The 27,871-nt window shown below is 44.2% G+C and overlaps 1 protein-coding gene across 9 annotated transcripts in view; it reads right to left on the minus strand.

Annotated features, from left to right (window-relative positions):
* LOC106585083 (autism susceptibility gene 2 protein) overlaps nt 1–27,871 on the minus strand; it is a 380,813-nt gene that overhangs the window by 283,360 nt on the left and 69,582 nt on the right. For all 9 annotated transcript variants that reach the window (XM_014170870.2, XM_045707151.1, XM_014170873.2 and 6 more), the window contains exon 2: nt 5,745–5,984. In XM_014170870.2, the coding sequence (XP_014026345.1) occupies nt 5,745–5,984 (240 nt within the window). The remainder of the gene's footprint in view (nt 1–5,744; nt 5,985–27,871) is intronic.

The following is a 27,871-nucleotide window of genomic DNA, read 5'->3' on the forward strand; positions in this document are numbered from 1 at the left end:
ATCTAGTCAAATGGCTACCAAGACTATTTGCATTGCCCCCCCCTCTCCCCCTCTTTACACTACTGCTACTCTCTGTTGTCATCTATGCATAGCCACTTTAATAACTCTACCTACATGTACATACTACCTCAACTAACCGGTGCCCCCGCACAAAGACTCTGTATCGGTACCCCCCTGTATAGTGTATAGTCTCGCTATTTATTTTACTGCTGCTTTTTAATTAATTGTTACTTTTATCTCTTATTCTTATCCGTATTCTTTGAAACTGCATTGTTGGTTAGGGGCTCGTAAGCATTTCACTGTAAGGTAGGACCTGTTGTATTCGGCGCATGTGACTAATACAATTTGATTTGATTTGATTTGAATGGCTACATTACAGACCCAGAGACCGGTATCGGAGGTCTCTGCACTGAGGGGTGATATGCTGTTTAAGTGGTGGGGTGGTGATGGGGGTCATTTGGCGAGAGATTGTGTGCCCTGCTGCTGTGGATGTGTAAAAGGAGGAGGAGGAAGAGGGACAGAAGCTGGAGGAGGAGGGGAGGAGAAGTAGGAGCAGGATCTGGAGGACGAGGACGAAAAGGAAGAGGGACAGAAACTGGAGGAGAACAGGGGAGGAGAATATCAGGTTGGAGAAGGAAGGGGAGGATGAGACGGAGGGGACAGGATATTCAACAGAGCAGATAACCTGGGTCTTGTTCTTTATCTGCTGCATTACTTTACAACCTAACAGCCTGTACTGTTTTCCCGCCTATCAGGCTTTACAGCCTCCAGCCGCCACCGCTATCCGACTACGCAGCAGCAGCAGCAGCGTGAGAGTGAACACAACAGTGAACTATGCCCCAGTGAACAGTTAGCCCCGGCTAATCTGATCCCCCCCTCCCGACTTAGTGCTTAAAAACATACCTAGATAGGCTATGCAGTGTGGACCTAATCCTGCACTCCTCCCACAGACAAACAGACAGGGTTAGGATATATCCGCAGGTTCATAGACTGATACTGTGACTCTGGGTCAGCACTGATGTCCAAAGGGCTTAGAGTGGAGCTAAAAGGCCAAGGTTAGTTTAGATATTACCATATGACGTTAGTGAGATCATGTTTACCACGCCAGGGAACAACACTACAGTGTTCTACAGGAGCACCATCGAGAGCATACTGGGTGCACACTGCAGCACTGGATGCATGCTGCTTGCCCTCCAGGACACCTACAACACCAGGTGTCGCAGGAAGGCCAAGAAGATAATCAGGGACCTCAGCCACCCGAGCCACGGCCTGTTCTCCCCGCTTCCTTCAGTCAGACGCGGGCAGTACAGGAGCATCATGGCTAAAACTAACAGACTGGCCAATATTTTCTAGACCCAGACCATCAGGCTGCTGAATAGCCACCTCTAGTCAGCTGCCTACTCCCCGTCACCATCCTACCCTCCCCCCGTACTGCTCCCTCTATGGACATTTTAGGACATTTTATTCCCCGCCCCCCCAATGGACAATTACCCCACCCACATCCCAATGGACATTTATATTTATCATTTTTACAGTATGTATATATTATTAAAAAACATGTTTTATTATTGTTTCATTCACACCTGCACTGTTGGAGCTCGGAGCTTAAGTATTTCACAGTACACTGCAAGTACAACTGTGCATGTGACTAAATAAGAATCAAAATAAAATACTAATCTAATCTAATCACTAATAGGGTGCTAGGCCACGCAGCAGGCTGGGAGAGGAGAGTATGATGTATATATATAGTGTGTGTGTGTGTGTGTGTGTGTGTGTGTGTGTGTGTGTGTGTGTGTGTGTGTGTGTGTGTGTGTGTGTGTGTGTGTGTGTGTGTGTGTGTAAGGCCTGGGCAGCGGGCAGGGCTGTTGTTTCACTACAGTCAGCATTATCATGTGTTTTCATAACCAGTTTTGAGGTCATTGAAGATCACAACGCCCTAAGTTGTCACAATTCATCATATAACAGATATTGTCTTGCCTTGGTACATTTTTACTGAGGTAACGCGAAAGAGGAGGCCGGGAACTGTGAACAGAACAGAATTCGAATAAATCGTTTTTGACATGCTTGCCATACGTGCCTGAGAGCAGAGAAGCTGCTTCTGCTCCAGTTACCAGCCAGGGAAGATCAGGAAGAGGATAAGAGCACACCGGGGACATCTCTTCACTGACTGAGAGACGTGAGAGCTAGTCAGGCAAACCAGAAGTAAAGAGGAGGAAGGACACGAGGTCCTAGGGTAATTGGTGCAGTTGAGTAAAAAGTCTCCGTTAAGTGCAGTCCTTCTAATATATAGGCTGGTTCAGTGAGGGGGCAGTAAAAGGCACACTAAGTCCAAATTCACATGGGCCAAACACTGACATCAAACCCAGTGAATCTCTTACATACAGACATGATAGTTAGAGCCTTGCTCTTAGGACACATCTCAAAAAGCACCCTATTCCCTTTATAGTGAACTACTTTTGACCATATGCACTATAAAGGGAATAGGGTGGCATTTACGACAAAGACTCATCCTCCTCTGACCCCAGGGTGTTACTGGGAAAAATCTGTTAGCTGTATTTTACCCTCCAACATCAAGCAGCTAGCGCTCTATTCAAGTTCCCTCAATAAGCAGCATGATTAGAGGGGCTTTGGAGGCTTTTATAATGACTCTCGCTCTCTCCTCTGTGATATCAAAGCAGCTATATGGAAACCTACACACACGTACATAAACACCATCTTTTATATCCAGATGGCTGCTTTGTTGAGGCTTCCTTCCCCACTACAATTACCATGGTATGAAAGTTGTGTGTGTGTGTGTGTTATCGAGGAGGAAACAAACTAAGTTGCCAGTGGGGAGAAGCGAGCATGATAAACAGCCACATGGGCTATAATAGCCTCAGTTTACAATGGTGCCAAGGACATTTTCAGTAGGAGATAAAACACAAAGGCTCTCATCAAACCCCATTCCCATCTGGAATGCTGTGTTTTATATGCATTGGATTCCAGAGATGCTTTGGAGCTGTTTTAGGAGACTCTGATAACACGGCTGGAGGAAAGGGAGAGGAGGAGGGAGAGAAGAGAGAGAGAGAGATTCTGCCACTGCATTCTCTACAGGCTACATAAGGGTTCTCCAGTCCATGCCATCGTCTAGATATGTGTAGAGCATGTTAACTTCTAGTGATGTCACGATACCAGAATTTTGATTTCAATACCGATGCCAGATTTCTTATCATGATACTCAATACCGAAACGCATATTAGCCAAACACAGAATAACCTTTGGGCATCTTTTTAGTTTTTGTTGTACTTTGTGTTAAGTTCAAGCACAGATGTAATGGTAGGCTGACTCACTGTAGCAGATGGAGTGGTAGGCACTTGACATTAGCCTAAAATCCTTCTGGAAAACCATGTGAGACTCAGAGCATACAACATAACTTTACATTTCAATATATACACACACTCACACACACACACACACACACACACACACACACACACACACACACACACACACACACACACACACACACACACACACACACACATATATATATCTCAGGGTAAATGTGCTCATTCTGGCCATAATATTGGGTCAAATTACATCAATGTTAAAATAAGAGAGACTTTAAGAGAGACTTTAAGAGAGACTTTTGATCTAGCTACAGTAGTCAAGACAAATGCTAGAATGCTTTTTGTAGAACTGTCTTTTTGTATACTATCAACAGTAGCCTATCGCTAGTTTGCTACTATGTTCACTATTGAAAGTTTACTTTTGTAAATCACTTTCTCTAAAATAAATAAACTCAGCGAGTGGATTGATGAGTGCTTATTTTTGTTGTCTGGACAGCTCGTGTGTGCCATGTGAACGCATCAACTCCCTTGAATGAACAGTGCTTGAATGAACAACCAATCATATTGCTCAAATATAGCATGAGTTTTCCATGTGTAATCTCAACAATGTGGTGCTGACTGCGACGCAGAACCAGCAGTTTCTATGGGCGACTGCAACAGAGCATGTAGGCTAAATGTTGAACAGGAACGCCAAATGTGCTGAGAAAGTACTGGCCCAGTCGACAAATCACTAGACAGACTTGATTCTCTCAGTCAGTGTACGACGTGAGACACATTTGACACAAGAACCAAAAGTAACAAATTCTAGTACCGAACCAATTTTCCAGTGGTGTAAAGTACTTAAGTAAAAATACTTTACTACTTAACTTCACTAGGGTAGGGGGCAGCATTCGGAATTTTGGATGAAAAGCGTGCCCAAATTAAAATGCCTGCTACTCAGGCCCAGAAGCTAAGATATGTATATAATTGGTATATTTGGATAGAAAACACTCTAAAGTTTCCAGAAATGTTAAAATAATGTCTCAGAAAAATCCATCCAGGAAGTGGGATTTCTTTATTTTTGTAGTTTTCTATTCAATACCATTACAGTATCCATTGACTTAGGACTCAAATTGCAGTTCCTATGCCTTCCACTAGATGTCAACAGTCTTTAGAAATTGTTTCAGGCTTGTATTCTGAAAAATGAGGGAGTAAGACCAGTCTGAATGACTGGACCCTAAAGTGTCACAGAGCTTTTTCATGCGCAATCCCGAGAGCGCGCCTTTCTTGTTTACATTTTATATTGGATTGAATATAAACATCGTTTGACATGTTTCTATGAACTTTACGGATACAATTTGGATTTTTTTGTCTCCCTGTTGTGACTGCGTTTGAGCCTGTGGATTACTGAAGAAAACGCTCAAACAAAACTGAGGTTTTTGGATATAAAGAGAGACTTTATCGAACAAAATGAATATTTATTGAGTAAATGAATGTCTGAGTGCAACCATATGAAGATCATCAAAGGTAAGTGATTAATCTTATCTCTATTTCTGACTTGTGTAACTCTTCTACTTGGCTGGTTTCTGTTTGTAATGATTTGTCTGCTGGGTGATGTTCTCAAATAATCACATGGTATGCTTTCGCCGTAAAGCCTTTTTGAAATCTGACACCGTGGTGGGATTCACAAGAAATTAGTCTTTAAAACTATGTATAACACTTGTATGTTTTCTGAATTTTTATAATGAGTATTTCTGTTTTTGAATTTGGTGCCCTGCAATTTCACTGGATGTTGGCCAGATGGGACGCTAGCGTCACACACACATAATTAAGGCTGAAGGTATGTTTACTTTTACTCAAGTATGACAATTAGGTACTTTTTCCACCACTGTAATTTTCATGTTATAGTATCGAAAAAGTAACTAAGTTTTGGTACACCATAAACACTATTAACTTCCTTAACAAATCTTATCAAGGAGGTATTCGGGTCAGATGAGGAAGGCTCTCACTACACAGCCTCATTATTTGCTTTAATGGCTTCCTGCCTAATCTTCTCCCTGTGTCAGACTCTGACTCAAATAGCCTAGCAGTACAGGCTGCCCCTGGCCACCAGTACTGGCCTCAGTCAGTCTGGGCGTGAAGGAACTTCCAACACGGTGAGTGAATCAGGGAACATACAGAACGAGAAACGACACCAGCAACAGGACCACAATGGGAAATAGCCTTCAGCCTTAATTATGTCTATCCTCCATAACTTTACGTAATGTAGTCTCCAGCTGATGTGGCTTCATTTCATAAATAAAGGTGAAATAAAAAAAAATATATATTTTTTTTTACATTCCAATAGAACACCACAAAGGCACTCAGGCCTCCCTAAAAGAGGTCTTCTGACCTCAATGGTACATTCTCGTTAACTAAAAGTAAAATAAAACCGACCTGTTTGTTCTTCTTGGAGTAGGTTTTCTTCAGCAGTCTGTCGTTCATCCTCTCCTGCTCTCTCTGGGCGTGGTTGATGAAGCCGTTCTCCAGGGGGTCCAGAGACGTGGGCATGACGTTCTCCTCCTCCTCCTCCTTCTGTCTCTTCACCACCGTCTCCTGCTGCTTCTCCTCTCTCCACCTCTCCTTCTCCTTCTCTTTCTCCTTCCGCTCCTGAGACTTCAGGGCCCCAGTCTTCTTCTAGAAGAGGAGAAGAAAAGAGAGAAAAGAGAGAATATTAGCAGGATATTCATGTATGGAAAAAAGGATGTGGGGGTTGATGTTAGCAAACAGTCAAGTGCACAGCTGCACCTTTGCTGAGTCGGATTATTCAAAGCAGAAAGAAAGACTATGTACAGCAACAAAGTCAGTCATAGACTCTCAAGATATGTTTTATCCAGTCAGCAGAAGCTCAATACCTCCTTCAAGTCCCTAATCATATAATGGCTCTCTTTGATAAGCTTATAATGATTAGGAACCTTTTCTTGAAAAAACAGTACAGTCTGGTAAAAATGGCCCCTTGTTAGGTTGACAGACAGTTACAGTTAGCTACTGCTACATCATGGCCAGGCTACCTCATCTTGACGTCAAGCAGTAGAGTCCTCCCTGGGCAGGGCTGGGTAGTGTACACCCATAATTACTGATTAAACAAAGGAAGAGCATTGAGGGTGAGAAACCTCTCTCGCGAGGGCGACTTGGAAATGACCCGGAGACAACGTTGCAGCCGGTGGATTGATATGGCTTCAGTTACATCATGACATAGCTATTGGTAAACAAACAAAGTCTGAAATAACAACAGAGGAGAGTCCGACTGGCGGGAGGTGGTGACACTGACACACTGCCGCTTGAAGCCGCACACGGTGCCCTGCACGGGGCTGTTGGTTTAGATTGCGACATCTGTTCTCTGCTACATGGCTCTGCTAGGCTAGGCTACATTACAGTCACCCCTACCGTGTGGATTACTGTGGAGAGGGAGCAGCTCCATCTGAATAATCAAATAATTGGTTTGGGGGGGGGGTGGGGGGGGGGCGGGGCAGCAGATGGCTATCACATTAGCACTAACACAACAGCACTGATACATTTACAAAGGTGAGTGAGCAAAGCTTTCCTCCAGGCCCTGTGTGTTAGTTAGGCACATCGAAACACAAACACACAGAATGGACGTAAAATCTCTGGGGTGAGAGTCTCGTCTGGTCTCTCTTCTCCCCGAGCTACATATCGGTGCTTTAAAAGGATGACAAAAAGAAAGAGGTCGTGGGCTGAGCTGACACAACTTTGAGAGGACGCTTTAATATTACTGACATCCAGCCCTGCGCGCGGCCAAACAGAACAGTCCTCTTCAACCCCACTAAGATATCACATTCATTTCTCATGAGGCCAGGGAGAAAGCCAAACTGGGCTACTTGTCACGCAATTCATTACCGTGAGAGCCATCTTTGAAGTGATTTACCGGGAAAAGGTGATACAAACTGACAATAAAGGACATGAAAAGTGCTACCAGGTGTTTTCCCTCTATAGGGGCTCTGAACCTTCACATGCCACCCATCAATATTCATCATCTCAAAGAGGAGATTGGCATTTCAAAGTTATTCAATTTGCATGGCAGACCCCACCTCCTGGGTTATTATTAATAGAAGCATGTCTAGTAAACACACTAGGTGTTTGAGCTGTGGGAACAATTAGAGTTACACTCACTGATATTGTGTCTGGTGGTCCATGTGTGTGTGTGTGTGTGTGTGTGTGTGTGTGTGTGTGTGTGTGTGTGTGTGTGTGTGTGTGTTTCATGGCAGGAGGAACACACACAACACATTAATATTCTAACGTTCACACATCACTCAGAGATGGGCAACTGGCGGACGCCCCTTTTGTAGGCCAGCGGATCGATTTCCCCCCAAATATATATATATATATATATATATATATATATATATAGTTGAAGTCTGAAGTTTACATACACTTAGGTTGGAGTCATTAAAACTCATTTTTCAACCACTCCACAAATGTCTTGTTAACAAACTATAGTTTTGGCAAGTCGGATAGAACATCTACATTGTGCATGACGCAAGTAATTTTTCCAACAATTGTTTACAGACAGATTATTTCACTTATTATTCACTGTATCACAATTCCAGTGGGTCAGAAGTTTACATACACTAAGTTGACTGTGCCTTTAAACAGCTTGGAAAATTCCAGAAAATGATGTCATGGCTTTAGAAGCTTCTGATAGGCTAATTGACATCATTTGAGTCAATTGGAGGTGTATCTTTGGATGTATTTCAAGGCCTACCTTCAAACTCAGTGCCTCTTTGTTTGACATCATGGGAAAATCAAAAGAAATCAGCCAAGACCTCAGAAAAAAATTGCAGACCTCCACAAGTCTGGTTCATCCTTGTGAGCAATTTCCAAACATCTGAAGGTACCACATTCATCTGTACAAACAATAGTACGCAAGTATAAACACCATGGGATCACGCAGTCATACCGCTCAGGAAGGAGACGCGTTCTGTCTCCTAGAAATGAATGTACTTTGGTGCGAAAAGTGAAAATCAATCCCAGAACAACAGCAAAGTACCTTGTGAAGATGCTGGAGGAAACACGTACAAAGGTATCTATAGCCACAGTAAAACGAGTCCTATATCGACATAACCTGAAAGGCCGCTCAGCAAGGAAGAAGCCACTGCTCCAAAACCGCCATAAAAAGGCCAGACTACGGTTTGCAACTGCACATGGTGACAAAGATTGTACTTTTTGGAGAAATGTCCTCTAGTCTGATGAAACAAATATAGAACTGTTTGGCCATAATGACCATCAATATGTTTGGAGGAAAAAGGGGGTGGCTTGCAAGCCGATAAACACCATCCCAACCATGAAGCACGGGGGTGGCAGCATCATGGTCTGGGGCTGCTTTGCTGCAGGAGGGACTGTTGCACTTCACAAAATAGATGGCATCATGGCGGAGGAAAATTATGTGGATATATTGAAGCAACATCTCAAGACGTCAGTCAGGAAGTTAAATCTTGGTCGCAAAAGGGTCTTCCAAATGGACAATGACCCCAAGCATACTTCCAAAGTTGTGGCAAAACGGCTTAAGGACAACAAAGTCAAGGTATTGGAGTGGCCATCACAACGCCCTGACCTCAATCCTACAGAAAATGTGTGGGCAGAACTGAAAAAGCGTGTGCGAGCAAGGAGGCCTACAAACCTGACTCAGTTACACCAGCTCTGTCAGGAGGAATGGGCCAAAATTCACCTAACTTATTGTGGGAAGCTTATGGAAGGCTACCCGAAACGTTTGACCCAAGTTAAACCATTTTAAAGCCAATGCTACTAAATACTAATTGAGTGTATGTAAACTTCTGACCATGTCACGAGTGCTGTCTTCGAATTCCCTGTCATAAATCAGCCAAGGAGCAGCGTGCCGGTAGTTCCACATTATTTATTTAGTGAACCCGAACAAAACAAGAAACAGGTGAAACCGAAACAAACGTGACGTTCTGGAGCTGCAATAAACACAGCTGCACAAAAACAAGATCCCACGAAAACACAGGGAAAAACAGGCTGCCTAAGTTTGGCTTCCAATCAGAGACAATGATAGACAGCTGCCTCTGATTGAAAACCATACCCGGCCAAAACATAGAAACAAAAACATAGAATGCCCACCCACCTATCACACCCTGGCCTAGCTAAACAGAGAAAACACAGCTCTCCTAGGTCAGAGCGTGACAGACCAACTGGGAATGCGATGAAAGAAATAAAAAGCTGAAATAAATCAATTTCTCTACTATTATTCTGACATTTCACATTATTAAAATAAAGTGGTGATCCTAACTGATCTAAGACAGGGAATTTTTACTAGGATCAAATGTCAGGAATTGTGAAAAACTGAGTTTAAATGTATATGTAAACTTCCGACTTCAACTGTATATACATTTATATACATATATACACTCACTGGACAGTTTATTACACCACCCTGTTCACGAAAATGGATAGCTCCTACATGCTCCTATGATGAGTGGTTGCCAATTTGTTTTAGATATTCTTTTACTTTACATTGTTTTAATGTGTTGTGTACAAAGCTTTCATCATGGCAAAGGGTGGCTACTTGTTTAACACTTTTTTGGTTACGACATGATTTCATAGTTTTGATGTCTTCACTATTATTCTAAATAGTAAAAATAAAGAAAAACCCTGGAAGGAGTAGGTGTGTACAAACTTTTTATTTATATTTTTTATTTATTTAACCAGGGAAGCTAGTTAAGAACAAAATCCTTATTTACAATGATGGCCTACCGGGGTTAACTGCCTTGTTCAGGGGCAGAACGACAGATTTTTACTTTGTCAGCTCGGGGATTCTATCCAGCAACCTTTCGGTTACTGGCCCAAAGTTCTAACCACTAGGCTACCTGCCATCCCAACTTTTGACTGGTATATGTAATGACTGTATATGTAATTTGTTTTACATGTTTTACAAGTGTTTTTTTGCTTGACTGATGGAATGTTGACTTCTGGTTTGGCTAGCTAGCTAGCTAGTTAGTTAGCTGACTAATGTAAATATTTGCATTTAAAAGACGCATCTCAGCACCGTCTGGTTTTTGATCAATGAGACCGGACTGCATTATGAAAACGGCAGAGACTGAGCTTGTAGTGAGAATGACTACTGCTCTGGACAGACGTGTGGTGGGCTTTTTTTGCACTGTAGCAGCAGCTACACATTGGTTGTGGAGAAGTACAAATTCCAGGATACAGAGAGGCTGAGCTGAGAATGACATCTGGGCCAGCCAGCCAGCCAGCCAGCCAGCTCCATCACCATTATCTGTCATCACAGGCTACAGATCGAGAGGCCGAGGATAAAATTAGAGTCGGCAACCCAAATGTATCGCTTTCATCTGGCATCAACTACATCCTCATCTTCTGGCATCACTATCATTAAACATCATCTAGCTCAATTTTGGAGCCTGAGATCGCTGATCTACTAAGCAGGGAGTCCTGCTTTAGGACCTAGGCTATGACAATGTCATCCTGTCCTTTGTTTTGTTATGTGTTGAATGTGTAACCCAAGTTTGTCTAGTAGACTAGGTCTACTGTGTAGCCCAGGACTACTATGTTTATGATTGTACATTTTGAGTCACGTGGGCGTGGCATTTTCAATTGAACGTTAGAAAGGGCAAAACGAGTGACGTAAGCAACTTTGAGCGTGTATGCCATCGGTGCCAGGCACACCGAATCCAGTACCTCAGAAACGGCCGCCATCCTTGGCTTTTCACACAAGACAGTGTCTAGGGTTTACCGAGAATGGTGTCATTTAAAAAACATTTTTTTACATCCAGTCAGCGGCAGGCCTGTGGGGGCGAAAACGGCTCTTTGATGAGAGATGTCGAAGGAGAACGGCAAGAATCGTGCAAGATAACAGGAGGGCCACAAGCAGACAAATAACAGCACGGTACAAGAGTGGTGTGCAGAACGGCATCTCCGAACGCACAACTCGTCGATCTTTGTCACGGATGGGCTATTGCATCAGACGACCACACCGGGTTCCACTCCTATCAGCTAAAAACAAGAAGAAGCGGCTCCAGTAGGCACGCGATCACCAACACTGGACAGTTGAAGAGTGGAAAACATTACCTGGAACATGACAGCGAGTTCAGTTTACTTGAGTGGCCTGTGCAGTCCCCAGACCTCAAACAATAGAGCATCTTTGGAATGAGAAGGAAGGGGCTGTTCGCAGCATGAATGTACCGCCGTCCAGCAACTGCATGATGCCATCGCGTCAGCATGGACCAACATCCCTGTGAAATGTTTCTGACACCTTGTAGAATGCCCCAAAGAATTCAGGCTGTTCCGGAGGCAAAGGGGGGGTCCGACCCGGTATTATATGGGTGTACCTAATAAACTGGCCTGCAAGTTTATTTATATTATACAACATTTCACTCTGACTGCATGTGTGGGTGGGTATGGATGTGGATACACAGACCCACAGCAGCCCCTCATAATTGTGACCCCCAACCCCATCAAAGTTGCCCATCCCTGATATAGTCCTGTGTGGCTCAGTTGGTTGAGCATGGTGTTTGCAACGCCAGGGTTGTGGGTTTGATTCCCACGGCGGACCAGTATGGGGGAAAAAAATGAAATGTATGCATTCACTACTGTAAGTCGCTCTGGATAAGAGCGTCTGCTAAATGACTAAAATGTAAATGATATAGCTGGTTGCACTGTAACCTCCGTGATGGCCTAAATAATATTTTCGCTTGCAAGACTAAACCAGCTTTCAACCTGCGGAGCATAAACACACACGTAGACCAAAAACCAAAACAGCAAGAAATGATGACACCATCTGGAAAGCTTTAGCTGGGAACGCCTGGAAATGAGGAGCATGTGGAGCAGATTCTGCAGGAGAGCTTGAGCGTGCCACAGGGCTGCACAGAGAACAAACACTCAACCGCAGCAGTTTACCAGGATAATGTTTTGTCACATGTACACACCCCGAGCCAGACAGGGAGGGACAGAGAGAGAGGATAGTGGAGGGTAGACAGAGAGGATAGTGGAGGGTAGACACAGAGAGAGAGAGAGGGACTGGATCTGGACGGGAACAGGGATCCGCTAGTCTTTACAAGCAGACATAGGAACAGGAGAGACCACTAGACTGGCCTGACCCCAACACGTTGCCGTGGCAACGGCGAGCTTTGTTGCCAAATTGCACTAGAAGGGAGGGGAGGGGAGGGTGGGGGGAATGGCTTGTATAAAACCCACACAGTCATCCCAGGCAGGGGGAAAGTATGGTATGGCCTGCATCTGAGTATGGAGCAGGGGATGTGGAAGTACACTGCAGACAGGCCCTATTGGGAGGGTAGTACAGCGGGTCAGCAGCATCCCGTGGTCTGGTCATTTCCTGCAGTGCTTTTCACCGGCCATGCAAAAACCACAAGGTATCACACGGCGAAAGAGGGGAGGTGCGGCAAGCAGCAGAGAGAGAGGGAGAACGTGAGAGAGAAAACAAGGCAGAGGGAACAAGAGAGAGAGGAAGAGAGAGAGAGAGAGAGAGAGAAAGGCAGAGGGAACAGGACAGCGAGGAGGAGGGAAAGGCAGAGCAAGCGAGAGAGAAAGAGAATGGCAGATAGAATGAGAGAGCGAGAGAGAGGGGGCCTTCTGGTGGTGGTGGCTAATGCACATCATCACATTTCGCCGGCACTTCTCTTTCCATCCTCAGTAATTATTTAGGAGACACAAAGAGCCCAGCTGGGGATCACTTTTACATTAGAGGCTACAGAGAGGTTACAGGGGCATCTTTAAACAATTAGATACACTATGCCAGCCACGGTGTGCTTACAGAACCACACTACTTAGATAACAGTTATCCTGCGGTCGTTTCTAATGGCATTTGAATGGTTTTGTAGAATGATGCTGCCTGTTTCTGCTGTTCGTGTTTCAGTAATCTGTTGTTTGACATAATTGTGTTTTAATTAATCCCATTGGGAGAGAGTTTGTGACAGCTTCAATACATTATCAATGCTCTGACGGTTTACTGAAGTAAATCCATGTCTCGGTTACAATGTCCACTATAACAACATCACAGCCCTGATCAAAGTCCTTTGTGTGTGTGTGTGGGTGTGTAGGCAGTCAGTCATTCTCTCACAATCCCCTGGGAGTGAACTAGGGACTACTTCTGCTTGGTCCCAATGGTTTTGCTGTCACAACTCAATGATAGCACCACCTTTCTGTGCCACATTCATACGGTCGGGTAACTTCTCCCCATTACAGCTGAGCATCTTCTCACTATATTAATGGATCTGGGCTCCCAGACCACCATTGGGGCCTGTCAGAAAGAGTACACAATGTGAAATTCCTGCCACTCCATAAAAAAATTAAAAAAACACAATCTAAAACTACAGAAAGACTCAAACACTCCTGTCACACACACACAGACACAGACACACACGTCTAAAAAACATTTTTCGAGCGGACTGCTTGATCTGCCAGCAGGGTGAGGTGTAGAGGCATCTATTCCGCCAGCTGCCTCACCTCCATTAAACATGTCATCCTGCGTGGTCCTCATCCTCCCTTTGACAGGCAGCCGTCATCTCTCTCTCTCTTTATGGTGTAAATTACCAGCACCTGCAGCTGCTTCCGCCACCCGCTTCCCACAAAAATATTTAGCTCTCTTCACGGCCGTTCAGGCTGTGGCATTAGCAGCCGGTAAATTACTGGGCCTGGTGGTGTGATTTAGATTGCATTGACTTAGCTGAGCGCCGCCTTGCTGCATTTATAGTACAACATTGTGCAGGCAGTACCCCCTGATCAAATGCTGCTGTCAGTCCACACACAAGCACAGACACAGCCATGCACACAGCCAAGCATAAAGGCACGCACACACACACACATACACCTTTAATTAAGTGTTAGTATACCCTTTACTTTACTCTGGCACACCGGCTATATCACTTTCTAAAAAGCACTGACTGCATTGAGACAAATAGCTAATCAGTCTTTGAACATAACAGACCGCAGACAAAAACACACACTTCAACAGTGATCAATGTCATAATTGGCCCAACAAAAGGATCAAATTAACCAGATATGTTCTCTGTTGTTAACAAATGTCATGCAATTTTCCTTTTCATTTACTTCCTCCCTAGACTAATCCCTACTCCACAGACGAAGTTAAGCAGTCTCTCTCTCTCTCTCTCTCTCTCTCTCTCTCTCTCTCTCTCTCTCAGGTAGTTATCTGTAAACCCAAGCAAATAGGCACTCTGCTCTCCAGTCTTCTCCAATCCTTTCTCCCTCTCCTTTCTCTCTGTGCCTGCCTGTTTTTATTTAGAGAGGTGTGAGTGCTGGATAGGGTCTTGGACAGACTGACACCATATGGCCTGGCTGGGTCCCGTGGAGAACGAGGGGAGAAGTATGGGGGACATGGTGACAATGGGGTGGTGCAAACAACAATAAACCCCACTCTAAATCTCTTTAATGGATCTGCTCTGACAAGTTCCCAGGAAACCAGAGAGGCCTAGCAGGGGCTGCATGTGCAACATCATTGAGTGAAAGAGGAGGAAGGAGTGAATGACAGAAAGGAATACAGAGAACTGGCTGACTAGTTGACTGGCTGACTGGCTGGCTGCAGTGTAGTTTAAATATATATATATATATATATATATATATATATAGTACCAGTCAAAAATGTGGACACACCAACTCATTCAAGGGTTTTTCTTTATTTTTACTATTTTCTTCATTCTACAAACCTGTAGGCCATCATTGTAAATAAGAATTTGTTCTGAACTGACTTGCCTAGTTAAATAAAATAAAAAATTAAAGTTGAAGTTATTAAACAAATAAAAATATATTTTAGATTCTTCAAATTAGACACCCTTTGTCTTGTTGACAGCTTTGCACACTCTTGGCATTCTCTCAACCAGCTTCACCTGGAATGCTTTTCCAACAGTCTTAAAGGAGTTCCCACATATGCTGAGCACCTTTTGGCTGCTTTTCCTTCACTCTGCGGTCCAACTAATCCCAAACCATCTCAATTGGGTTGAGGTCGGGCCAGGTCATCTGATGCCGCACTCCATCACTCTCCTTCTTGGTCAAATAGCCCAAATAGCCCTGTTTTTTGGGTAATTGTCTTGTTGAAAAACAAATGATAGTCCCACTAAGCACAAACCAGATGGTATGGCGTATCGCTGCAGAATGCTGTGGTAGCCATGCTGGTTAAGTGTGCCTTGAATTCTAAATAAATCACAGACAGTGCCACCAGCAAAGCACCCCCACACCATCACATCTCCTCCTCCATGCTTCAATGTGGGAACCACACATGCGGAGATCATCCATTCACCTACTCTGTCTCACAAAGACATGGCGGTTAGAACCAAACATCTCAAATTTGGACTCATCAGATCAAAGGACAGATTTCTACCGGTCTAATGTCCATTGCTCATGTTTCTTGACCCAAGCAAGTCTCTTCTTCTTATTGGTATCCTTTAGTAGTGGTTTCTTTGCAGCAATTCAATCATGAAGGCCTGATTCACACAGTCTCTTCGGGAACACGATGTTGAGATGTGTCTGTTCCTTGAACTCCGTGAAGCATTTATTTGGGCTGCAATCTGAGATGCAGTTATGATTGAGAGGGGGTCAAATACTTATTTCCCTCATTAAAATGCAAATCAATTGATAACATTTTTGACATGCATTTTTCTGGATTTCTTTTGTTGTTATTCTGTCTCTTACTGTTCAAATAAACCTACCATTAAAATTATAGACTGATCATTTCTTTGTCAGTGGGCAAACGTACAAAATCAGCAGGGGATCAAATACTTTTTCCCTCACTGTAACTCTAATGAACTTATCCTCTGCAGCAGAGATAACTCTGGGTCTTCCTTTCCTGTGGTGGTCCTCATGTGAGCCAGTTCAATCATAGCCCTTAACCTGTTAGGGCTAGGGGGCAGTATTGACACGGCTGGATAAAAAACGTACCCGATTTAATCTGGTTACTACTCCTGCCCAGTAACTAGAATATGCATATAATTATTGGCTTTGGATAGAAAACACCCTAAGGTTTCTAAAACTGTTTGAATGGTGTCTGTGAGTATAACAGAACTCCTATGGCAGGCCAAAACCTGAGAAGATTTCAAGCAGGAAGAGGCCTGTCTGAGAAGTAGTGTTTCATCTTGGCTCTTTTTATTGAAGACTCAGGATCTGTGCAATAACGTGACACTTCCTACGTCTTCCATAGGGTCTCAGAAAACGTTGAACGATATCGAGGCAGGCTCTGGCTGAAACACTTTATCGCTTTTGGCAAGTGGCCACTCAGAGTACTATGGGCTTAGGCGCGTGCCCGCTTCGACCGAATGCTTTCTTTTCCTTTGTCTGTTTATCTAAACGCAGATTCCCGGTCGGAATATTATCGCTTTTTTATGAGAAAAATGGCATAAAAATTGATTTTAAACAGCGGTTGACATGCTTCGAAGTACGGTAATGGTATATTTAGAATTCTTTTGTCACGAATTGCGCCATGCTCGTCACCCTTATTTAGCCTTTAGGATAGTGTCTAGAACGCACGAACAAAACGCCGCTGTTTGGATATAACGATGGATTATTTTGGACCAAACCAACATTTGTTATTGAAGTAGAAGTCCTGGGAGTGCATTCTGACGAAGACAACAAAGGTAATAACATTTTTCTTATAGTAAATCTGACTTTGATGAGTGCTAAACCTGCTGGGTGTCTAAATAGCTAGCCCTGTGATGCCGGGCTATCTACTGAGAATATTGCAAAATGTGCTTTCACCGAAAAGCTATTTTAAAATCGGACATATCGAGTGCATAGAGGAGTTCTGTATCTATAATTCTTAAAATAATTGTTATGCTTTTTGTGAACGTTTATCGTGAGTAATTTAGTAAATTCACCGGCAGTGTTCGGTGGGAATGCTAGTCACATGCTAGTCACATGCTAATGTAAAAAGCTGGTTTTTGATATAAATATGAACTTGATTGAACAAAACATGCATGTATTGTATAACATAATGTCCTAGGGTTGTCATCTGATGAAGATCATCAAAGGTTAGTGCTACAATTAGCTGTGGTTTGGGTTTATGTGACATTATATGCTAGCTTGAAAAATGGGTGTCTGATTATTTCTGGCTCGGTACTCTGCTGACATAATCTAATGTTTTGCTTTCGTTGTAAAGCCTTTTTGAAATCGGACAGTGTGGTTAGATTAACGAGAGTCTTATCTTTAAAATGGTGTAAAATAGTCATATTTTTTAAAAATTGAAGTAATATCATATCTAAGGTATTTGAATAACGCGCCACAGGATTCAACTGGCAAGCGCCCCACCTAGCCCATAGAGGTTAATGCTTTTTGCAACTACACTTGACGAAAATGTCAAAGTTCTTGACATTTTCCAGATGGACTGACCTTCATTTCTAAAATGAATGATGGACTGCCGTTTCTCTTTGCTTATTTGAGCTGTTCTTGCCATAATATGGACTTGGTCTTTTACCAAATAGGGCTGTCTTCTGTATACCACCCCTACTTTGTCACAACACAACCGACTGGCTCAAACAGATCAAGGAATGGAAAATACACAAATTAACTTTTAAGAAGGCACACCTCATGAAGCTGCTTGAGAGACTGCAAAGAGTGTGCAAAGCTGTCATCAAGGCAAAGGTTACTCAAGGCTACTTTGAAGAATCTCAAATATAAAATATATTTTGATTTCTTTAAAAAAAAATTGGTTACTACCTGATTCCATATGTGTTATTTCATAGTTTTGATGTCTTCACTATTATTCTACAATGTAGAAAATAGTAAAAAATAAAGAAAAACCCTTGAATGAATAGGTGTGTCCAAACCTTTAGCTGGTACTGTATGTAGATTCAACATACAAATTGTAAGGCAACCAGCTGCAATAGGATTCAAATCAAATTGTATTTGTCTACAAAAGGTGTAGACTTTACTGTGAAATGCTTACTTTGAACCCTTTCCCAACAATGCAAAGTAAAAAAGGAAACAGTAACACTATAAAATACATTTACATTTAAGTCATTTAGCAGACGCTCTTATCCAGAGCGACTTACAAATTGGTGCATTCACCTTATGATATCCAGTGGAATAACCACTTTACAATAGTGCATCTAAATCTTTTAAGGGGGGGTTAGAAGGATTACTTTATCCTATCCTAGGTATTCCTTAAAGAGGTGGGGTTTCAGGTGTCTCCGGAAGGTGGTGATTGACTCCGCTGTCCTGGCGTCGTGAGGGAGCTTGTTCCACAATTGGGGTGCCAGAGCAGCGAACAGTTTTGACTGGGCTGAGCGGGAACTGTGCTTCCTCAGAGGTAGGGAGGCGAGCAGGCCAGAGGTGGATGAACGGAGTGCCCTTGTTTGGGTGTAGGGCCTGATCAGAGCCTGAAGGTACGGAGGTGCCGTTCCCCTCACAGCTCCGTAGGCAATTACCATGGTCTTGTAGCAGATGCGAGCTTCAACTGGAAGCCAGTGGAGAGAGCGGAGGAGCCGGGTGACGTGAGAGAACTTGGGAAGGTTGAACACCAGACGGGCTGCGGCGTTCTGGATGAGTTGTAGGAGTTTAATGGCACAGGCAGGGAGCCCAGCCAACAGCGAGTTGCAGTAATCCAGACGGGAGATGACAAGTGCCTGGATTAGGACCTGCGCCGCTTCCTGTGTGAAGCAGGGCCGTACTCTGCGAATGTTGTAGAACATGAACCTACAACCTATAGACAAGGTGCGGATGTTGCCTGTAATCCATGGCTTCTGCTTGGGTTATGTATGTATGGTAAGAGTGGGGACGACGCCGTCGATGCACTTATTAATGAATCCCGGAACATATTCCAGTTTGTGCTTGCGAAAAAACAGTCTTGTAGCTTTGCATCCGCTTCATCGGATCACTTCCGTATTGAGTGCGTCACTGGTATTTCCTGCTTTAGTTTTTGCTTGTAAGCAGAAATCAGGAGGATAGGGCTATGGTCAGATTTTCCAAATTGAGAGCGAGGGAGAGCTTTGTATGCATCTCTCTGTGTGGCGTAAAGGTGATCTAGAGTTTTTTCGCCTCAGTAGAAATGAATTATGACAGATTTCAGTTTTCCTGCATTAAAATCACCGGCCACTAGGAGCGTCGCCGCTGGGTGAGAATTTTCTTGTTTGCTTTTGGCATGTGCCGGTGAAAAACTATTTTAAACCTCTATGGGCTAGGTGGGACGCTTGCGTCCCACCTACGTAACAGCCACTGCCAGCCTGTGGCGCGATTTTCAAAACCTTAAAAATCCTATTACTTCAATTTCTCAAACATATGACTATTTTACAGCCATTTAAAGACAAGACTCTCGTTAATCTAACCACACTGTCCGATTTCAAAAAGGCTTTACAACGAAAGCAAAACATTAGATTATGTCAGCAGAGTACCAAGCCAGAAATAATCAGACACCCATTTTTCAAGCCAGCATATAATGTCACCAAAACCCAGAAGACAGCTAAATGCAGCACTCACCTTTGATGATCTTCATCAGATGACAACCCTAGGACATTATGTTATACAATACATGCATGTTTTGTTCAATCAAGTTCATATTTATATCAAAAAACAGCTTTTTACATTAGCATGTGACGTTCAGAACTAGCCTACACCCCGCAAACTTCCGGGGAATTCGCTAACATTTTACTAAATTACTCACGATAAACGTTCACAAAAAGCATAACAATTATTTTAAGAATTATAGATACAGACCTCCTCTATGCACTCGATATGTCCGATTTTAAAATAGCTTTTTGGTGAAAGCACATTTTGCAATATTCTAAGTACATAGCCCAGGCATCACGGGCTCGCTATTTAGACACCCGGGCATATGGACGACGTGGGAAGTGTCACGTTAGAGCAGAGATCCTTAGTAAATGATAGAGATGGAAAAGAAGTTCAAGAAATGGTCAGACAGGCCACTTCCTTTCAAAATTTTTATGATTATTTATTTGAATTACGTGCCCTCCAGTTCACCGGAAATTGTCCCGCTAGCGGGATGCCTAGCCCGAGAGCAAACTCACAACAAAAAGGTTTGTGTGTGAAAATTTTGTTGAGCAAACTCACAATAATATTGCAGCTGGTTGCCTTACAATTGAATGTTTAATCTTATTTTTTAATTTTTTTTTCAGTTTTGCTGACTGGCTGCTAACTGGCTGACATGATGCTTCGCCAGTTTATGCATGGCAGCCCATATGGCCTGCGAACTTTCCGCCCACTGTTTCAGGAAGCTTCCTGCATTCCCCTCCTCGGCCCAGGCCCACACAGGCCCAAAAATACAATGTGGTGTCAGTGACAGATGCACATCCACTGGGGCTCTGTCTGTGAGTTTCTCTCTCTCTCTCTTTCTGTGTCCCTATGTCTCTCTCTCTCTCTCTGCGGAGAAGAAAACGTGAGAAGTCCACCTTCCTGTATGGCTGCCACCTCAGCAACACCTACTGCCACCTACCTCCTGCTACTTCCTGCTCCTGATCTCCTCCAAAGGCTTTGCAGCAACACAACTAATAACCAAGTGTAGAGGCTCAATTCATAATGCTAACTGTACGATGATGACAACAAATCAATCTGTCAAGTCCTCCCCGACTGTCGAATAGATTTAATATCATCAGCGAAGCTGTGTCAAATATTGTCTAGCTCTTATTGACAGACTAATGCCTTTCCCCTGGAGACAAACTCTGAAGAAAAGCTCAAACTGCCTCTTAATTGGATGACAGTAGAAAAATAACATATTCTTTCCCCACTCTATTGAAAGCGCAAAAGTTTTGTCGGTTTCTCCCCCAAGCCCATCAGAGCAACAATGAAAAGTTTGACTGGATTCCCACTACAGAGCAGACAGAGGCATGCTTGGATACCACTGTCCATGTTGCCTGTTGTCTGGTACCCAGGGAGAGACTCACTCTGTCCTGCTGTGAGGTGGATGAGAGCGTGGAATGAGCTTTATTCACACTGGAGGAGTGAGAGGGAGAGACTGTGGAGCAATGTTTCCTCTAATTGTTTTCTTCACTGAGCAAATTTCAGGTCTGCTGAGCACAAACTTGAACGTTGTGAAAATTCTGTGCAACTTCCAGCGCGCGTTTACGGTGAACACTAAGGCTGTACCCTCTAAGTTATAGTTTTAACAGTGGCCAAGTAGGCCTCTATGGCTTTTGATTCATAATACCAGAGTGACCTACCATCAAAAACAATGGAGAAAAACACATCCCATAACATTTTAACATGGAAAAAGCTGTTCTATCATTCAGCCTAAAGTAGCAGCCAATGTGTGGTTTTCAATGCATACATTCCATGAGACTTTAAAAATAAACTTCAGACAAGAAGGTGACTGAAAATGTGTTTGATGCAAGAAACCACTTAACAAAATAAAATTAATTAATATTACAGAGAATCAGACAAAGTATGCTACGCTCTGCCTATTGGCTACTTCGCGTCTCAAAATACAACACTTCCCCTTTAAGAAATAAAACATCTCTTTATCTGACTCACTTTTCAAAGATGGCTAGAAATGCACACGTTTGGTGCTCTTGTAGGAAGCAACCACTCCCCCATTGTTGACTACAAATGAGTTATAACTGGGCTAATAACTCACTAACTAGCAAAGAACATGAACAAATGTGCACACGTGGCCACATGCAGCTCTCCCTTTGATCACTAAACAAGCATCTACTCACGACACCACATCCTGTAGCCTAAACACAGTCCAGTTCAAAGTGAATGGCACAGATCCATACATGGCAATGGCTATTTGCATATAAGCCTACTGCAGCTCTGATTGGTTATGGCACCGGTCTGTGTAGAGTACGGGCCTGAGTCATTCCTGTCAATGCAATAGAATCCTACTCCAATGCGCTCTGCCTATAACAAAAATCTCTTGCACAGTTTGTTTTGCATATTTAATCATGCATAGTTCGTTTCGGTATATTACATTAAAAGTATCTAATATTGCGCTGATTCGATCACAATTCCCACAGTAGAGCGAAACCTTGATAGTGTTAACTAAAGGGGAAAACTCTAGAAAGTTGAGTGAAGTTCAATCTCATGCTTCTCTGCACAGGCTGATATTACTTCTGCGCGGAAGACCTAGGGGAGCTGTGCGCACAAATGCTGTCACACCCTGATCTGTTTCACCTGTCTTTGTGATTGTCTCCACCCACCTCCAGGTGACACCTGTCTTCCTCATTATTCCCAGGGTATTTATTCCTGTGTTCTCTGTTTGTCTGTTGCCAGTTTGTCTTGTCTTGTCAAGCTTACCAGCGTGTTTTCCGAGTTTCTGTTTTTCCTAGTCTCTGTTTTTTATAGCCCTTCCGGTTTTGACCTCTTGCCTGCCCTGACACCAAGCCCGTCTGCCTGACCATTCAGCCTGCCCTGACCTCGAGCCTGCCTGCTGCCCTGTACCGTTTGGACTCTGACCTGGTTTATGAACATTTGCCTGTCCTCGCCCTGCCTCTTGCCTGACCCATTTGTTTCCAATAAATATCAGACACTTGAACCATCTGACTCCTGTGTTTGCATCTGGGTCTCGCTCTGTGCTGTTATACATGCAGCTTGGAGGGAACATTGCTGTGAAGCCCTGGAACTGTGGAGAGCGGAAGGAAGGAAGGAAGGGCAGGGGGGGGGGGATATAGGGAGGAGAAAGAAGGTTGATACACACCAGACCTGGGTTCAAATGTTATGTTTTATTGAAAATACTTTAGCTGTGCTTGATTGAGTTTGCCTGGCACAATGGAACCAAGGTAATCATCCCAAAACTGTAAAGCGAACTCTTGTCTGGCACTCAAATGTGGTTATACCGTGTCTCTCCTCTATATGCAAATCTTTCACCCTCCCTCCCTCCTCCTCTGTAGCCTGCCACTCCATTACCCTACACACCGTTTCCAGCCAAGGAACAAAGAGTGTGTGTGAAGTGAATATAATACACAATACAATAGCCTCTTGCCATAACCTGCCTCTCACTCAGGGCTTTCTGTGACTGGCTGCTGAGTAACACACAATGCAGCTCTCCACTCCCCAGGGAGGTGCCGGTCATCCGATCCCTCTGATCCGACCTCAGGAGAGTCCCTGGCAGGATGCTAAACAGGGCCATATTACAGGGGGCCACTTAACACTGAGTTTTCTGGAACCTATAAATCATAACCTGTTGGCACCTTGTGTTGGTGGAGGGCATAGATTTGAGCATAGAGTCTATTGGTGTCAAAACGCATTTATTCATATAAGTCCTGTTAAGAGCTTTGCCCATTATGTTATCAGATCACAATTAATTGAATAATGAAATCTAATGCATGTGCACATGTATGTTTATTGACTCTCATACATGTTCATATCTATTATCGATAATGACTTTATTTCATTTGATAAAAGTAACAAAATCCTGAAGAAACTCAGAGCACTGAAGAAAAGTAATCTTGTCAGACAGGCACCAAAATAAATAGCTGTGTACAGCAACCAAAACAAGCCCAGTTCTCAGGTCTGTGTCTGAGTCAACCAGTGCAGTGTAGTGAAGTGTTTAGTATTTGTGTAACTGCATGCAGGTGGCTGCTCTGCTTCCGAGGGAGAGGAGGATGGCAGGGGAAAAGGGAAGAAACATGCGCCATCAGATGCCCCACTCATCTGTGAATGTACTGTGCTCCCTGTTGACCCAGCCTCCACACTGCTGCTCACACACACACACACACACACACACACACACACACACACACACACGGACGAACAGAAAGACACACACATACACACAGCAAACTCTTTCAAATCTCTCACACTCCAGGCTTTAACCCAGATAGCTGGGTTAACCTTGTTTGTATTTCTCCCTCTTCGGGGGCAGGCAGCTCTCTCTGTTCCGTATAGCTCTGCCTTTCCACTCCACTATGTTCCCAGTTCACTTTCCAGTGTGTCTCTGTTTAATCACAGACAGGCCTGAGCAAAGGGCAACTTCCTCGGTATAGCCTACACCGCAGAACATTCTGGTTAGTGTTAGATGAGCCTGACAACCAGTCAGGTGACAACTGCTTTACATCCGTACCATTACCCCATGGGTTCTACCACTAACTGAACAATATGGTTCTGCGTGTATCTAGGGGGGCATTCTATACAACATCCTGACCTAGGAGAACAGAGGGAGAACACAGAGAGAGGAGGAGAAAAGAAGGGCAGAGAGGAGGAAATTCCAAAAAGACAAGTACCTCCAAGGTCTACGACTTAGCAGAGTCAGCCCAGCTCAGGCAGTAGCCTATCCTCTATGTATACCTCAATATAATAGATTCATGAATTATGTATACTATACATAAAGAATCCTCAGAGATCAATCAGTGCATCAGTGTTTTGTCAAGCTGGGGGTTTTAAGAGCTAAAAGTAGAACGCTATTTAGTATAGGCTAGGTGAAGTTCTGCTGATCTTCCGTATCGCCAGTAGGATCAGTATGAAGGTCAGGGAGAGGGCATCAGTAAAGTGACAGACCGACGGACAGACCAACCGACCGACGGACCGACCGAAGACAGACAGGGCTGCAATCTATAATGGGAATTTACAAACTTAACCCTTGGGCTCCCAAGTGGCGCAGCGGTCTAAGGCACTGCATCTTAGTGCAGGAGGTGACACTACAGTCACTGGTTCAAATCCAGGCTGAATCACATCTGGCTGTGGTTGGGAGTCCCGAGAGCAGTGCACAATTGGCCCATTGTCTTCTGGGTTGTAAATAATAATTTGTTCTTAACTGACTTGCCTAGTTAAATAAAAAATGTTGCTCAGACAATCTACTGAGGGGCTGACATAAAGTGGCCAAGCAGCACAGCACTCTCCCACAAAGACAAACCAATGCATTCTGACAGGCAAGGAGAAATCGCCACCAATCTATTGACAAACAGACAACTTTTCAGCATGACTGGCAAAAGACGCCCAAATGCTGAAAAAGACATGAGAAAGGGAAGGCTGTGAATTTCAGAGAGGCTCTTCTAATGAAAGGAAATGGGAAAGCTGAGTGAGTTAGCGTATTCAATGCACCTGTCAGTCGAGGGGACTGACAGGTGCATTGAGTGGTTGCTCCACGAAAAGTTTTGCAATTATGCTGCGGTACTTAGATGGTAATTTGTGGTTTAAACTGACGTAAACCTAACTAGAAACTGATAATTGTGCACGACTTCAGTATTACTTACTAAAACTGTTGTTACACCAAGGTTTTTATTATTTTATTTAGTTAGGATTATTTTGCTCTTACTGTAGTACTGTAGCTCACTCCCTACCAGTCATTTTGTACAATGCCTGAGTGGCGCAATGGTTTAAGACACTGCATAGCTGTGCTACTGATGCTGGTTCAATACCTGCCTCGGCTGGGAAACCCATGAGATAACTGTAGGTTTTTGGTTTCTCTCCCTCTAAAAACAGAAATAAATCATTCTAAATAACAAACTGTCTTGACTTACAAATTAGTCACAATCTCTCACCCAATGTTCAAGAATGGCCTTTTTCTCGCTCATTTTACATTATTTTGAAAAAACGAAATCATCTCCAAAATATAACTGGGAAACCCAGGGGGCACGGGATGGGCCGCAGAGCCGCGTACAGAAGACAGACCTAGCCCATGGGGAAGGGATTAATGATAAAAAACTATTTCAAAATGCCGATGTTTATTTAGTTAAGAATCCATAACGAATTACTATGGGAATAAATATCACTGAATTACAGAAACATTGGAACAAAGTTGTCTAATGAAGGTAAACAAATTGTTGCTTACTGGAAAATACTCTTTCAAACACACACAGTCACGTTGTACAGCTCCATTATGGCTATTAGCAGGTAGTTGGACAATAGACTTTGTCACGTCCTGGCCAGTATAAGGGTTAATTGTCATTTTTAGTTTGGTCAGGACGTGGCAGAGGGTATTTGTTTTATGTGGTTCAGGGTGGTGTGTTAGTTAGGAGGGCGTTTGATTTATTATTTCCGGGTTTTGAGTTATGGTCTATGTTGATGTATTTCTATGTGTAGTCTGGTTGATCTGTTTCCATGTTGAGTTAATTGGGGTGGACTTCCAATTGAAGGCAGCTGTGTGGTGTTGCCTTTGATTGGAAGTCCTATATTAGTTGGGTGTGTTTGTCTGTGTATTTGTGGGAGATTGTTCCGTGTTTAGTGTGTGTAAACCTAACAGGACTGTCAGTGTATCGTGCGTTCGTTTTTGTTATTTTGTATGTTCGTTTTGGAATTTATTAAAAGTTCAAAATGAACCATCTCAACTCTGCTGCATATTGGTCCTCATTTTCCGATGATGATTTCGCCATATCGTCCTCCGACGAAGAAAACCCTGACAGAATCTCCCACCAAACCAGGACCAAGCAGCAGAGGAAGGAGCAGAGGGAATTTGGATTGGATACATGGAAGAAATGGAGCAAAGACCGGGAATGCTACCGAGGAACACGACTGGCGATTAAACCCGAGAGGCAACCCCAATAATTCTTTTGGGGGGGGCATATGGGTAGTTTGGTGGGGCAAGGTTGGAGCCCCAGGCCAAATCCCCGGACTTTCTCGGAGGCCAGTTAATGGACAGGTATTATGCTTCGGGGTAATGGGTGTTATGGCGAGGCCAAGTGTTTTTAGGCCAGTATGCGCTATACCAGCGCCCCGCAGTTACCAGGGGGTAGTAGGCATTCAGCCAGAAAGGGCGATGCCAGGTTTAAGCTCGAGACCGCCAGTAAGCCTCCATGGTCCTATATATCCTGTTCCCACTCCACACACTAGCCTAGAGGTGCGTGTTCACAAGCTGGCATATCCGGTACCAGCACCACGCACCAGGATTATAGTGCGTCAGCCCAGTCCAGTACGTCCTGTTCACGCTCCACGCACTAGCCTAGAGGTGCGTGTTCACAAGCTGGCATATCCGGTACCAGCACCACGCACCAGGATTATAGTGCGTCAGCCCAGTCCAGTACGTCCTGTTCCCGCTCCACGCACTAGCCCTAAGGTGTGTGTTTCACAGCTGACATATCCAGTACCAGCACCACGCATCAGGCATCTAGTGCGTAAACCCAGCCTCGCCAGTCTAAAGTCGCCAGAGCTGCCCGCCAGTCAACAGTCACCAGAGCTGCCCGCCAGTCAACAGTCACCAGAGCTGCCCGCCAGTCAGTCACCAGAGCTGCCCGCCAGTCAGTCACCAGAGCTGCCCGCCAGTCAACAGTCACCAGAGCTGCCCGCCAGTCAACAGTCACCAGAGCTGCCCGCCAGTCAACAGCCACCAGAGCTGCCCGCCAGTCAACAGTCACCAGAGCTGCCCGCCAGTCAACAGTCACCAGAGCTGCCCGCCAGTCAAAAGTCACCAGAGCTGCCCGCCAGTCAACAGTCGCCAGAGCTGCCCGCCAGTCAACAGTCGCCAGAGCTGCCCGCCAGTCAACAGTCGCCAGAGCTGCCCGCCAGTCAACAGTCGCCAGAGCTGCCCGCCAGTCAACAGTCGCCAGAGCTGCCCGCCAGTCAACAGTCGCCAGAGCTGCCCGCCAGTCAGGAGCCGCCAGAGCGGCCAGACTGCCCGGAACCGCCGGAGAGGCCAGACTGCCCGGAACCGCCGGAGCGGCCAGACTGCCCGGAACCGCCGGAGCGGC

The sequence above is a fragment of the Salmo salar genome, chromosome ssa24 (assembly GCF_905237065.1).
Source record: "Salmo salar chromosome ssa24, Ssal_v3.1, whole genome shotgun sequence".
NCBI lineage: Eukaryota > Metazoa > Chordata > Actinopteri > Salmoniformes > Salmonidae > Salmo > Salmo salar.